General features: G+C 32.7%; 1 protein-coding gene across 1 annotated transcript; it reads left to right on the top strand.

Moving 5' to 3' along the window:
* The first annotated feature begins 6,279 nt into the window (after positions 1–6,279).
* Positions 6,280–7,552, top strand: LOC128156777 (putative ankyrin repeat protein RBE_0997). Its single transcript, XM_052819065.1, has 2 exons — positions 6,280–6,612; positions 6,726–7,552. The coding sequence occupies exons 1-2, from the start codon at positions 6,324–6,326 to the stop codon at positions 7,073–7,075; spliced, it is 639 nt and encodes a 212-aa protein (XP_052675025.1). The 5' UTR covers positions 6,280–6,323; the 3' UTR covers positions 7,076–7,552.
* The last annotated feature ends 8,419 nt before the right edge of the window (positions 7,553–15,971 follow it).

Genomic DNA, 15,971 nt, shown 5'->3' with positions numbered 1-15,971 from the left:
CTGTTGTAACTGTATAATCTTCCTTTTGATATGCATATTTACTTTTTTTTTATTATTATATTATAAGTTTGGTGTATCACCATCCAATATAATTTTATATTCTAAAAAAAAAAACAAAGTGTTGTAAAACATTTAGACATATATTATAGGCTGCACAAATTTTATTATGAGCAGTATACATTATGGGCAGTATACATGGAAATGAATAAATCAATAGGGTTCATCTAATAATGACATACAATAACATATCAGGACATGTCTAAGCTAAAATGTTTTAGAATAGAGGTTGCTAAAATCTTCTACACATTTTGGGCAAAAAATCCATTATTTTTAAATAATACTGTAGCAGCAAGTGTATTGGTTCTGTTAAAATTTCTTTGTTTTTAAACGAATTACAATTTCGTTGCGTTTAAATTTCGTTTTATCATAATATGTAAGATGTATTAAGTATCAACAATTATATCTGCTTCAAATACAATATACCATACAATGGATCAATAAATTTGTTTCAATTTCTGTATTTGAATGAACAGAAAGCAAATAATTCGATTTTTATTTCCAAGTGCAAGAGACATTGAATTATTAAATTGTATCCAAAATCGAACTTGACCAAGATATTCATATAATAAAACTGTCCACTATATTTCATTTCTATATGCATCCTCTGCGAAGAAAATGAATAGATATTGTTGGTGGACCGACCGACCGACAGACAGACAGAAGAACAGAAGTTAGCATATTCCTGATGAAATTTCAGATAAAAGGAAAGCTTTCAAATCCCTCTCATTTTTGTATTGCCTTAATCTCTATTTTATAAATATAGCCTAAAAAGATTGATTACGTCTTGAATTATTCCATCAATTGTTTCATTTTTTTTTTTAAATTGCTTAAACAATGTATGTGGTGTAAAATGCAACAAGACATGTTTGTAAAATTTGACCTAGATAATCTTATGATTAATATGTATACCAAATTTTATTTTAGTATGTACCGCCTCTGAAAGGAAAATTAACTGAAACAGTCGGTAGACTGACCGACCGACCGAACGAACGACAGACAGACAGCCGGAAAGCAGCAATGCAATATGACCTCCCTCCTTCAAAGGGGGCATCATAGTTATGCAAAAAATCAGTGTTGAAACATAGCAATAATTTATTTTATCATTTTAAAAATACATATGCGATAAATAAATATGATTGTTAAAATCCTCTATAAAATAGTTCACAACGATTATGAATCTTGGAAGATTCTTCTCAAAAGAAATTTCTCGAGTGGGGTAAAACTGTACAACATTGTTTCGGACAAACAATAAAAAATATTTACTTGGATATTATTTTTTAAATAATTTAGAGCCTCGTTCTGCAGTCACGCTATAGTGTTCAGTTTGCAAATAGGTAAACTGAATGTTTTTGGTATGTTAATCTATTTTTTTTAAAAAACATTGGGTTAAAGGAGCATAGTCACGATTTTGGTAAAAAAAATTATTCTTCCGTTTTTAATGTTTACAATGCTTCAGTAAGGCATCTCTAATGGTCAACCAAAATTTGAGTGTCAGTCTTCGTGTTATAAGCAAGAAACAGAGCAGCTTACAATTCTTTGTCATGTAAACAAAGCTTTGTTTACGAATTGAATGTTGAAGTCGCAAGTCCAATCAGTTTTAGACACAAAATTGATGTGATAAACGTTTAGAACTATTTATTTATGCTTAAAAAGAATTCGAACAGATATCAATTAGCTTGAAAAAGAACTTTTATCGGTATATTGAACCAATGTAAACAAAGACAGGACATGAGTCTTAATTACACGACAGAATTGTAAGCTCTGTAACTTGCCTATACATTGTAACTCTACCAATGACACCAAAATCTCTAACTAGACACCGTTTCAGTCCAGAACCTTCTTCTTTCATTACTGCTTGGTGCAGAGAGAGATTTGAGATGAAGGCTTCCGCTTTTTTTATCTTTAAGTGTCAGAGTAATTGAATAATTTGTCAAAATGATATGTTGGTAGAAGATTGCATCTGCTTTTTTTATGGCTTCCAACTGTTTTCATTAGCATCGTTTTTACAATTTTCCATACATTTAGCAAATATGATTGGTTAAAACAATATTGATACAAACTAATACAAAAAGGAAGAGCATTTAGATTTGTTGCTTGTTGTATGTTGTGGTTTACCTCTGATATTCAATTAATTGGCCCAAGGATGTATTTTACTGTTCACTTTTACAAGATACAAGATATTATCATATAAATGATACTTGCCAATAGTGTGCATTTTTTTTCTTTATTAAACTCCATTTGTAAGTAAAAGTAAAAGAAATATTTAATGCAAACCAATACATATATCTCGATAATAAAAGGTTATCAACTTAATAATACATTTTTATAATTTAAAAGGTAATTCTAGAATGACATTTAAAACTCAAACCTGATTTGAACATAATTGTTTTAAATTGAATGAAAAATTAAATAAAACATGCATGTCATTTCACATGTTAAGATATCCGATAAACATAATCTGTAGCACAATTAGCATTCGAAAATCGTAATGCTTTGTTTTCAAATAAATATAAGTACCCAAAAACTTAAATTATCTAGTAAATTATAAATCTATATGTTTGTGATTTTTTTTTCATCTTCAAATTTATCAAAATGTTGAGATGAGAGAAAGTTGGTTTTGTGTTTGCAGTTATGAACGCTTCTTTTGGTTGTAGAAAATGTATATGATTTACGGTAGAATCAACATATAGTAAACATTTTAAAAGTATTGTATATGTCCTTTACTAGTTAACAATTTAATTGTAAATGAGTCCACTAGGGTGCAATTGGAAATATCCATATTTAGCGTACTTCCTATTGATAATTAAAAATCAATTCACAGGTGATTTTCCTCATTTTTTTTCCTGATTTGTTTCAGGGACACAAACGATTTATATTGTCAAATTTGAAGATCACGTTTTTAATCGCATGTTCATTAGAACTGATGATAATGCATAATATTCAGCTTAATTAACTACAGTGAATAATTATTTGATAGATGATTGACTTCAAGCGCTGTGGTTTTGGTTATGACAATCCGTTATTTGTTCAATTCAGAGAAGTCCCAGTTACTTCACAACCAGAATTGCACAAATACGAACTTAATCTTCACCACGGGTTTTGTTTTGATACGGAAAATTTCCCCCACCTTTAAACCAGACTACCAATAAAGCTAGCCGTTTGATTCGACACACTTGTTTCTGTAAAAGTTTACCCTATTTTTTATACCAATAGATATTGGTATAAACAGTTACATGTATATGTAGTCATTTTGCTTTACTTTTTATTACCTCGTATGAACTGTGAAAAGTTGATGGAAAACAATTATTCCTCCGGATGTTTTGTTTATTGAAACTTATTTAAACTTTAATATCCCCAGTAAACAAAATGAATTTGATTTACCGTATTTAGACTGGATTCCAAAACTTCACAAAAATCCTTACAAACAAGGACATATAGCCGGTTCCGGTAAATGTTCTACCAAGCCTCATTTTTTCACCTTACTAAAATTCTTGCAGTAGTAAAGGAGAAACTTCAAGAGCATTGTACAACAATATACTCCAGAAGTGGTGTAAATTAGATTTGGATACTTAAAAGCTGTAAAGAATTAATAGAAACTTTGAGGTCACAAAATCTTACAAAAATCAATTACATACGACGATTTCCTAACGCTTTATACAACCATTCCCCGTGACAAATTAAAATCTAGACTCTTTGATATCATCGAAAGATGTTTCTTCAAGAAAAATGAACTCGTCAGTCTATGTAGTTTTTTGAGACCAGGTCTTCCAACAATCATTAGGAATTCTTGTGGGCACAAATTGTGCTCCTCTTTTGACTTACATATTTTTATATTCATATGAAGCTGAATTTATCCAACTTCTTATGCAAGAAAATAGAATAAAACACTTGCCATGGCCTTCATCTCCACATTTAGATATACTGATGTTTTATCCATTAACTTCCATTTTTTATCTAGCAGTATACCATCAACTTATGTCTCTCATCTTATTCGTTATGCGAGAGTATGCTCTACGTACGAGCAATTTCTTTAAACGATGCAAGCTACTAACAAACAAGTCGTTGGAACAAGAATATCAAGAACCACAACTAAAATCATATTTACGCAAGTTCTATGGTCCATACAATGACCTTGTCAGCAAGTATATTGTTTATTAAGACACATACTGACTGACGTTGTTCATACTTGTTAGACCATTATTTTTACACCGAACTGACTATGCAGTTTCTTCCATTTTCATGACCTTGACAATGAGCACACAGCGGGTGTGACCCGGGGGGGGGGGGGGGGGCTACTCCTCCTAGGCACCTGATCCCATCTCTTACTTTCTTTTAATTAAAGGTCGGTGTTGGTCTGCTTTGAATTTGTATTTTGCTTCATTGATTTTTGAGATGGTTGGTGGTTTGCTATTGTCATTTTTCATTTTACTATCAGTAAGATATTAAAAGGGAATAATAATGATTATCCAAATATAATTAAATAAGTGTAGGGGGATACCTTTCCACGGGTATGACTACCTTTCTGCCTCATGTATGACCCGTGGAATCGTTCTTAGCGGCATACATATACATAAATGTATATTTGAAATCTACATGAAATTGATGTTGTTCACATTTGGTTTATATGTTCTGATAATAAACTATCATGGCCCTGATGACTATCATGGTGGTAATTTACTTCAACAGTTAAGACTTTAAAGAATAAAATAAACAAAGTTAACTACTTATAATGATGGAAAAGTACATGCTTAAATCAGAGTAAGTACTTAGGTAAACAAGACATTAAGAAAGTGCAACAGGATATTAGACTAATGTTATTTTGAATTTAAATGAAATGTAGTCACGAATTATACGGTCATTAATTGTGAATGAAGCATCTGACAGTTTTTATAATTTATCCAGTCCTTTCAGTTACTAATAATGCCACAGAATTATAACGAGACCTTGAAATAAATACATAGTAATGTCCAATAGCGTGCACGCTTAATCAGAGCGTATGTTAATTTTATGTTAATTTTCTCTATAAAATGGAAGGGGAAATGAGAGGACCCCACAATACCATTTCGATTTATGTTCATATTTCACACACAAAAAAAGTGAACAAAGAAAAAGTTGGGGATCTTTGTAGGTCAATGTTGAAAATTGGTCCAATGCAACAATACATGTAAAAATCGTCAAAAGAATGAACACAATCAATTTGCTTTTTTTCTAGAATTCAAATCAAAAATATTGAAAAGCTATAGTTTGGACTCTATAACGATTCGTTTAACAGCTTTCACATTACAGACATAACGTGACTGCAGCAAGAAATGCCCACTTGACATTTACCGTTTGATGAACAGCAGCAAAAACATTTTTCCATCGTTTGGCTCTAATGTTTACTTATAATTATTTTCGGGTATAAATTTTTACCAGTAGCAATAATACTTTCACATGCAATTGCAAGAAAACATTGGTGTGGTCTTAAAGTGTAGGTAAAATTATTTAGAAAAAGCATTATCATCGTTTGAGAATGTTTTCATGTTTCGGTATATACTAGTATCATTTCCATACAAATAATTATGTGACAACAAAAGTAGTTATGTACATGATTCATAATTATGCAAAAACCATTTCAGATTGCCAATAAAGCATTGCAAATCATTTCATTTGCACAACACATTATAAAAACTGTTACAAGAAATTGTTTCATATATTATTTCAACAGACATATGTACATATTTTATTGCCAAATGATATAATGAAATAAAAAATGCTAAGTTAACTAAATGGTATACTTTGCAAATAACTATTAATTTCTTATTAGAAATGTCATAAAATAATGAAAAGGTCTGATTTTGTCAATTATACAATGAAGGGTCCCTGTGGCCGGTTCTTGACTTGCTACTTAATCTCATTAATGAGTTCATTCCACTGCGGTTGAGCACTCTATAATTATCACCTCTGCATTATATTTGAAGGTCTGTTATTTGAAACCTTTTCCTGGTAAACAAAGCATTAAATAATGTAAGTTAATTGTTAATATTTGTCATTTATTGAGAGGAGTGGTAACCACGTGTAATTACCTGTCACCAAACGAAATTAATCTTCTGTTTATAATATTTTGAACCATCTACCAATCAAATCGCCGGATTATTCTGCATTTTTATAAACAATGATAATGACAAACTTAAGGGGTAGTTAAAGCAAAATGTTTTGAAGAATCTTCGCACATTACCTTAAGATACTCTCCTGTAAGCAACGATACAGAAAGAGAAATTATCATGACGGTTTTCCAGTCAAATTACAACTCTTTTGTAATGTGGGAAGCAGTTTACAGTGGCGATTCTTATTCACTTAAAAAAGTTTTCAAATCTGGAGTCAATCCTAATGTGTTAGGATATGACGGAGAACCACTGCTTTTTACACCCATAGTCCATGGTGACTTGGAAATCCTGAAAGTGTTTCTTTCGTATTGTGACGTCAATATTGAAAGCAAAGATGGAAGAACTGCACTAATGCTTGCAGTACAAATGGGTGATATGGAAATGGTCAAAGCCCTCATTAAAGCAGGTTTGCATAGATTAAGACAAATTGCATTTTTTCACAACATTAACCGAGAGTTAATGTAAAGTTATCAGAACCAGCTTTTGACTCCATTATATTTCCTCTCTCTTTTCTTACAGGAGCGTGTGTAGATTACAAAGACCACTGTGGACATACTCCTTTTTTGCTGGCTTTGCAGGATGGACAATTCAAAATAGCGGAATATCTCATAAAATACGGAAGTGACGTCAATGAAGTCGACGATCACGACCAGAGTGCATTGTGCTTTATTCTGAGCGGAAAAAAGAAGAAGTGTGCGAGAATAATTAAAACTCTTTTTGACAGTGGTTATATCATGAAAGAAAGTGACAATTCTCTCCTTCTGGGAGATCAGAAGAAACTGAATAATGTCGCTCGAAAGTATCTGAAACTTATTCAGAAGTTAGAGACAGTAACTTATGGCGACGATGATGAGTGCTTTGATTGGTAACTGTTCAAAAGAGCATTGTTTGTTGTAAGAGCCATGTCAAAATGGTATGCATTTCTTCACTACAATTAAATGTAGCTATAAGAAATGAAAGGGATGCCAGTGAAAATGAAACATCGGAGCGTCTAACTCCGTTCATGATTAAGGTCATTCGGTAGAGACACCTGCGAAAGTCAGCCCGCGCTTCCTGAAGACCCTGCAGCAGCTGCATTAGGTGGTGCTCGAACTGTTTACTTGTAGACGACAATTTAATGTCTACGTAATAGTATACCTTTGGAAGCATTTAGTTTTACCAAAAACAATGAGTAAATGATAGTATTCTGAGTAATACTATCTTGTTTATTATTTTAATATCTAAAAAAAATTGAATTCAGTTATTCATTTCGAATTATATTTTACTATTAAATAAAATATGCGATTTTTATGTATACAATATATATAGAATATGTTTGATGTCTCTATCAATAACCCTTGTTTTAAGGTTCGTACAAAAATGTTGGGATATTGGTGTTATACAGTTCTGTATCTCCTATCTGGTTTTTTTTTAATGTTTAGAAACAACTAAATCATTTTCTACAAACTACGATTGTGTACGTTTCAAAAATGAACAGTAAGTTATCCGTAGAGCCAAAGTCTGATTTTTACGGTCAGCCGACAAAATAAACAATTCTAAAATTGCTAAATATTCACCTGTAACTACGTGGGCATTGTTTCAATTTACTGACAACAAAAAGTATTCAGCATAACGTCGTCCGTCTGTCCGCCGCTTGTCTACCGATTGACGGTAGATGCTTATTTAATAATAAAGTAATCAGTATAAATCGACTTATAGACTAGTCGACCCTATGCCGATTTTCGGTCGCTAATCAGGGTATGCCAGTCGATATTTAAGAAAATTCCGAATCCCTAAATGCAGACAATTTGTTATGTTTGTCGATGGTCGGTCGACATTAAATAAGAATTTGGAATTTTTTTTGAATGTCGACCGACCAACAACAGACATAACAAACTGTCTGCCGAAGGACGGACGATGATTGAGGGACGTTCGACGGATTATTCAACGACTGTCGGCCACCGACACAGAAAATATTATATCTTGACCCAACGAACACAAAATTGGTCGTCCGACCAATAAAGAGGTCTATATCGGCCTAGAAAACGGCTGCTGAACTGCCGACTGCTGCCCAGATAATCCTTTTTTTCCTAAAAAAAAAAAAAAAAAAAAAAAAAACCAACGGCCGTGCGTCGTTTTTTGAAATGGGACTGGGTTTTCAGGCTGCAATCTCAGTTATATTGATTTTTTTGCCATTTGTCGTACATGTACATTGTTGTCCTATCTTTCCTTCCACAAAATACTGGTGTAATAGATACAAATAGTTCAGCATATATAAGCTACGGATTTTCTCATTATTCAAATGTGTATGTCAACTTAACATGGCCTGTAAAGATCAGAATCCGTAATTCTGTAAAAAAAAATATCTCAGTCACACGGAGGCCGTAAGCAATGTAAATAAGACCATTTTACATTTTTCATATTTGAATAGGAAGCTAAATGCAAATGGCGCTGTGCCGGATAATTGTACGAGTGTCAAGGTTGCACACTTTGCACCTGCCTAAAATGCAGTTTCGTAAAGCTGCATATATTTCGAATCCATATGTTTCGATTGATAGACCATTGCCTATAGGGTAATAAAATAACTTGATTTGTTTTGAATGTATCTCCCCTGACAGGTGAGATATTTACTTTTTAAAATGTAAATCCCATGGAAAAACAATACTTTCCATTGTGAAAAATATTTTTTTACAAAATAATTCGAAACTTATGTACGATTTTTAAAAATTTCTGCAGAAAAAAAAATTCCTGTAGGATTAAAGTATTCCCTACATGAATTTAATTCAGACAGGCAATTTTCACTTAGGAAATTAAGATTCCTTTTGGATTTTAATATCAAGAAAGAGTTTTGTTTTTAATCCTTTCGGAATTTAAATTAAGTTCTTTTTTTTCCGGTAGGAAATTTTTAAGATCCTATATCCTGTAGGCAAAAGTTTTCATAGTAATTGAACAAACAATATTTTTCCCATTGGAGTTTATTTTTTGAAGATATAAATCAAACTTGAAATGTCAAATACCGGTACATCAAAATTAAAGTTCTTTATGCAGTGGTGTATCATTTGGCATATTAGAGTTTTTCGATACACGCACCTTAGTTGGGTGCAAAAATACAACCTTGGCACTAGCATAATTATCCAGTATAGCTTTGCTTTATTGAAGTTTTAATCCAATTCTGAGTTGATCTATGTTATATAAATTTCCTTATTGGATAATAAAAAGAAAGATTTTCATACATCTCCTTTTCAACATAATGTCACTTAATCCAATGATAATTGTGCATGATTTGAAATAAAAAATCAGAGCATTAATTGTATAATTATCAGAACAAAACTCCAGGATAGGTTGCTTAGAATGGAAATTTGTGGCAAAGTAATATTCATTAGCATGAAAAATGATCTGGCTTTCTCCTAAATCACAAATTTAGATTATTATTTGTTGAGATGAAGCCCCTTTCTGATGACAGTTATTGGGCTTATTTTATACATAATGTCCTATGGCAGTCATTGAATACACAATGCGAAACAGATGTGTCCTGTCCTGTAGAAAATACACGTAATTAAACGTAAACAATGAAAAAAAAATAACCTGTGTGCCGTGTATTCCTAATAAAGTTGGACGATGGCCGACAAAGCTAAACAAAGAGTAAGTGCACAAGCAAAATTAGAATAAAATATATAATATTCCCCGGCAATAATTAAGGCTGCATTTTAATAAGTAAACTTCTCTTTATTTTTTAATTTGAAATGAGACTATGAGTGATAAAAGAACGTATGTTCTGAATTTTTTCAGAAAAGATCATATCATAATAATATCTTTTTCAGATCTCTCTTTCTCTCTCTCTCTCTCTCTCTCTCTCTCTCTCTCTCTCTCTCTCTCTCTCTCTCTCTCTCTCTCTCTCTCTCTGTTTGCTTGCCTGTCTGTTAAGAAGATGATTAACTCAAATCTTTTGCAATTTAAAATCTATTGCACATTAAAATAATCAATTTTGTATCGCTGTTTTTTTTTTCAATTTAGTTACCATTACGTACATGTGTATAACTATTCTTTTTAACTGAAATCTTGCTGGCCGTCAGGAAGAAAATAAAATCGTGACGAAGCTTCATTCATATTTTAATGAAATCTAGCGGGCGGGCTTATAATATTTATAACTAGACATAATATGTGGTTGTTGAGGTCGTATTATCTTTACAAATTAAACATTAAATGCATTATATTTATATTGTCATAATTATCAAGTAAAAGGGTACCAATATAATTAAAAGATTTAATACAATTTACGCAGTTTTTACAGTGAAAGCTTGATTTAAGATTGTTCTTCTATTTGCAATGATATTTACTTCCTTATATATTGAAATTTTAGTTGAATTAAAATTTTAAAATTTTATTTTTGTGATATTACTTCCAGGACCAAATACAACAATTAATATTAATAAAGAAATTGTGTATTGACGGCAGAACGGAGCTCTCGAGAAAATTTTTATGAAAATTTAAACAAATGTCAGCATCTGCTACATTCACATTTATATAGTATTTCGAACCTGATAAATAATAACTCAGATTAAAAATATTACTCCGAAATATTAGACCCCTTACTCTGTTTTTTTCAACTCCTGCGATAACAAAATATGTCTCATATATCAGGTTGATTCGTGATTTATAAAATAAATTAGAAAATAAAACAGTGCAGAAAGTTTGTACGTAGTGAATGTACCCTTCCAATACAGGAAAGTCACCTAGTTTATTTCGGATATTTAAAAATAGAGTATGGTTTTGTGATTGTTCATTGTCAGGTGACCAATATCTTTAGATATGTTCATTCATTCTTTCTTTATACCCTCCCAAAGGATGTTGTAGCATAAAATTTTACAATGAACAATTATTTATCGTAATCATCATAATAATTATCGTAATCATCATTGTAATCATCATTGAAATCAAAAATATTATCAACACCATCATCATCTTTTTCAGGTATTGCCAGACATTAATCACTATAATCATCTTTACGTAATTCATGTAGTTTCGGTTTTCGCATTGTTAATTTACAAACTCCAGTACACAAACAAAGCTATGTTACCTTTTGAAGAAAGAAAACAAATACAAGAACATATATACATGGGTGTGTCCAGTTCAGTATGACATGACACAACGTACAGCTATAACAACGATCGCAGTGTAGAAAAAATTCTTGACCAATTTACCGATATTTTACGTTGTGTTTCGAATAGAGCACAGATATAAGTTATACCATGCTGCAGTGTCCCTCAGGAAGCGGAAGTTGAGAATGTGCAAGGTGCGTAAATCAAAGTTAACTGTAACGTTAGAGATGAACCTAGATCCGCGCAGAAAGAGGTACACGTAGATGTCTCGTGGACAGAGACTACCCAGTTTAGCACTAAGAGTGATGTCAAAGTCTTCGATGGCTGTGTCCCACCAGACTACTCAGAATGCAGCCGTCCCTGCGCAAAGGGTGTTGCTACTCGGAACGGAAAACGGAACGGAAAGCGGAACGGAACGGAAAACGGAAAATCTTATCTAATGTTATTTACTTGATAGATTTGTTAATCATGCTAAACACATATGCTTTATGTAATTTTTAATATTTTTTTTTTAATTAGGAATATTGGATTATTTATTCAAGAATAATATTATTTCCTCAAAATTAACAGTGCATGCATTGACCACTATATTCTGTCCCAAAATATCCTCGATTCACATTTTGCGGAATAACTCTATACCTCAGGGTTCAATCGTTTTCTTTCAGAAGCATGAACAATTCTCATTATTCCTTCTTTAAAACGTCGATCCTCTCTAGCTCATCAGCTGGTTTTAATACACAGCTAAAAATAAAGAAGTCTACAAGGTTTTGCATTTCAACAGACCCGGATGATAACGTTGAAAAATTGTGCAAGGTCTTCTGAGTGACTTCCAAATGAAGAAAACGTGTCAACATTTCCCATTATAAATCTCCGCAAGAAATCTGTTTTCGATCCTGTGAATTTTTCCGATTAAAAATGATAATGTGCCAATGAAGTTTTCTTGGATATTTCTCGTTTCATCAATTTCAATTGCATCTTTTACAGGTATGTGTATTTTTTATAAATCATCCAAATGTGCTGCAGGAATATTTTGAGATCGACAGACTATAGTCCCAACTTATAATCGGAAAATCAAACCAGGCAACGTCTAGAGCTCTCTATTCGGATCATAGGAATGAACAAGTTCCAAGTAATGCAAACGTAAACAAAATTGCATAGCTAAAAATACTAGTTTCACTAAGTACCGGGTATTTTAATGTATTTTTATTTTGAATGTCGTCACTCGTGCGGGTTTTTTTTCATCCTAATGATACTGTATCGCCTGTATGATTTAAGATCGTATAGAACACCGAAAATTCAATGTTGATGTAAATATATATATACATCATATTTGAAATATAAAAATACTCATAAAACACATGAAACACTTTTACTAAGTGCATACGTTACGCTGATATGCCAGCAATCCTATACAAGAAAAACAAGCATTCTGAGAGTATTGCATAAGCAATACACGTCCCCTACCGGTTTGTGGAAATTGTGAAAACAATGCACTGTTATGCAGAATATCGAACCCGAACATTAAAAAATTTGAATATAAAAAATTAATTTTCTCGAAAATATGCCAACCAGACGCTACAAAAGTGTAAACTGGATCTGTAGTTTGACATTTTGAAGCTGTTCAGCAAAATTCATATTATTCCTCAAACGCATAAAGAAAAAAAGTGTGGAAAACTGAAGTGGGACAGACAGACAGACGGACGGACGGACAGACAGACGACCTGACGGACGCAGAAGAAAGCTATAGTCCCCTCCGGTGAAAACCGGTAGGGGACTAATAAGTAAAAAATTACAGCAAATTTACTCGTTTAATCATGTTAATATTTCACAATTTGTATACATTTCGTACTCAACTATCGCCAGTTGAATATAATGCTACATGTATATTTGATAGACACTTATAAGGATATCAATAAGACAGCCACATGTTGATAATCATTCAGTAGATATGAATACATGATACAAAGTAAATCGTTTTTGGCCAGTCTGTACCCTTTTAAAGCGATAAACGTGATATGATATTTTCCGTTTACTGTTCCGTTCCGCTTTCCGTTCCGTTTTCCGTTCCTCGTTTTAGCAACACCCCCTGGGCAAACGCTAGAGATGTGCTGCACACGAAACACTTTAGGAATGTGTCCATAATTCAACAATGAATTTACAGAGTTCAATTTTAAAAACATTGAATGGGATTTTCCATATAGCAGAAGATGTCTTCTTGCATTTATCTTACTGAAAAGGTAAAAATCTGGGTCGGAAAGCATTCGCTGGCGTCTTGAATCAAGTTCGTTACAGCATTTTTGACGGATTTTTTCCAGAGAAGTTTTGGGGAAAAGTAGCCAACATGAAGGTAAACTATGAGGTAGTAAAGGAAATTAAGCATGAGAGCAAAGGTGTCGTGAATAAAGTCAAGTTGTTTGCGTACCGGGGATTTTGGGTAGGAAAGCAGCCGATATAGGAATATCTGTTTGGTGAGGTAGTGTACAGCACATAATCCATCGACGAAAAGAAGTTTTCCTTTATCAATTTAGGATGATATGAGAAGAGAAATTCACAAATATCGAATCTTGTTGTCTTTGGAAGGCCCATAGCAATTTTGCATATGAAGTGTTGGAGCGTGTTGAGTTCTTTGAGATCTCGTTGCCGAAGGTCGCACCAGAGTTCGCATCTGTAGAGAATAGAGTGAAGGACAACTTTCTATACAGTCAAGATATACATGTAGTGTCAGGATTGAGATGTTCGGTATTTTTCTACACTCGTTTTCGATTTTTTCGGTATGGACCAATTTAGATTGCAGGAAGATTCCTAAGTAATTGTATGATTCCGATAATGCGACAGGTTTATTTCTAAGAAGCGATGAGAGATTCAATTGGTTTCAAATTGTGAAGAGGAGGATCTAAGAACATTGGATTTATCTGCATTAAAATTGAATCTCCAGTTTGTGGAGTACCTATGAGCGGTGGTAAGGATGTTATGGATGGCTACAAAAGTCAAAGCGATGCAGGATAGAGCATCTGCAAATGTAGGATTGGAGCTAACAATATTGTAGATTCCTGTATTTGAACATTGCCTTTGGATTTCTTGGAGCAGTTAATTGATGAACACAAAAGTAGAGAGTTAGAGAGAGAAAAATTCATTGAAAACGTTCTGAGGGACGAATTCAGTGTTATTCTGATGGGAAACTTTTTTTTTCTCAAACAGCTAAAAATAAAAAGTGGAAACATTCAACAAACCTTATTAATTACAATATTTCTGAAAATAATTTTAAAATAAAAGCTTAACAAAAAGGAATTTTTAACTGGTTGGCTTACTTAAGTCGTCTGGTTACAAATTCCGATTCCAGATTTTATGATAAAAAAATTTCATGGTTTGCATCTAACACTGTGCCGGATAATATGGCAGTGGATGATTTATGCATGTCAATTATTTAGAAGGTCACGATAGTAAAATATTATTAAATGTTATATTTTATGAATCCAAGAGAGTCAGAGTCTAAAGAGTCGGGTCAGAGTTCAATAGTTAGAGGTTAAGATCAAAATGCAAATTGTCTGTCTAATCCGTTACGTTTTCCCTCACTGCCATATGTAGGTTAACATTAAGTTAGAATTATTAATAAGCGAGTTCCACCTTTTTAATGTGTACAGAGAGGAGAGTAACTGTTTGTATGATTGTGTTATGAAAAGGAATAAATGTGAAAAATAAAGCGAGTGTTGAGCTAATTCCCTAGTAAACGCGCAACCGATACGGAAAACTACCCCATACGGTACAAATCCAGCGGTTATAATTGGTGGAGAATCCGGGTAGTTTTCCGTAGTCAATAATCAGCCTCCAATTCGAGTATTGAAAAAATTTGTACATTTCTTTTGAGTATTTGAGTTGAGGACTGGTTTGAGGGTTTGGAAATTTTGGTGAAGGTGGCACCAGGTGGGATATTTACCTTTAAAAAGTAAAATACCATAGGAAAATAATAATTCTCACATGAATTAAAAACTCCTACAGGAATTTGTATTTCCTATAGGATAAAAGTATTCCCTACTTGAATTTAATTAAAACAGGTAGTTTTCCTATAGGAAATTAGGATTTCCTACCCGTCAGACCATTTTCTTATAGGGGGAAAGCCGGACCATAAATATCAACACCGGCACAGTGTTATCTATGTATACCAGATGAACATTGTATTCTGCATTGCGTTAGGATTTCATGATATTCATAGATTTTGTTTAAAGTTCTTTATCATGCATTATTTTAAGGTGGATATCTACACCAAATAAGCCAAATCAGTGTGGGGTAATTTCGGTTCATGCATTTATTACTAATAGCTGGCCAAGTATTCTACAATATAAGACCTCATAACACCAAATAATGTACATTGCGGCTTCAACAACATTATGGTAAATATATCATGGTCAAATTTTCCATGATTATCGTTGCAAAGTTAAACCAACATGAATCTGATATATTATCATCATAAGTTTTTACTCTCCAAAGTATTGGTATTGCAATGATTATTTGAAAACTCTGCCTGATACTGCCACAATCCATCATAATAATTACATGTATTTTGAAGTCTATTTTGAGTCTAACTATAACAAGAAATTCAACTCTTGTAAAAAATTACAATGAAACGGTGTTAAGAATATATACGAGCATGTTTAGACCAAAGATAGAACACTTTAGGCATGGAATTTCT

This window comes from Crassostrea angulata, chromosome 7 (assembly GCF_025612915.1).
Source record: "Crassostrea angulata isolate pt1a10 chromosome 7, ASM2561291v2, whole genome shotgun sequence".
In the NCBI taxonomy this organism is placed as follows: Eukaryota; Metazoa; Mollusca; class Bivalvia; order Ostreida; family Ostreidae; genus Magallana; species Magallana angulata.
The sequence above is the reverse complement of the archived record's forward strand: the minus strand, read 5'-3'. Positions and strand labels throughout refer to the sequence as shown.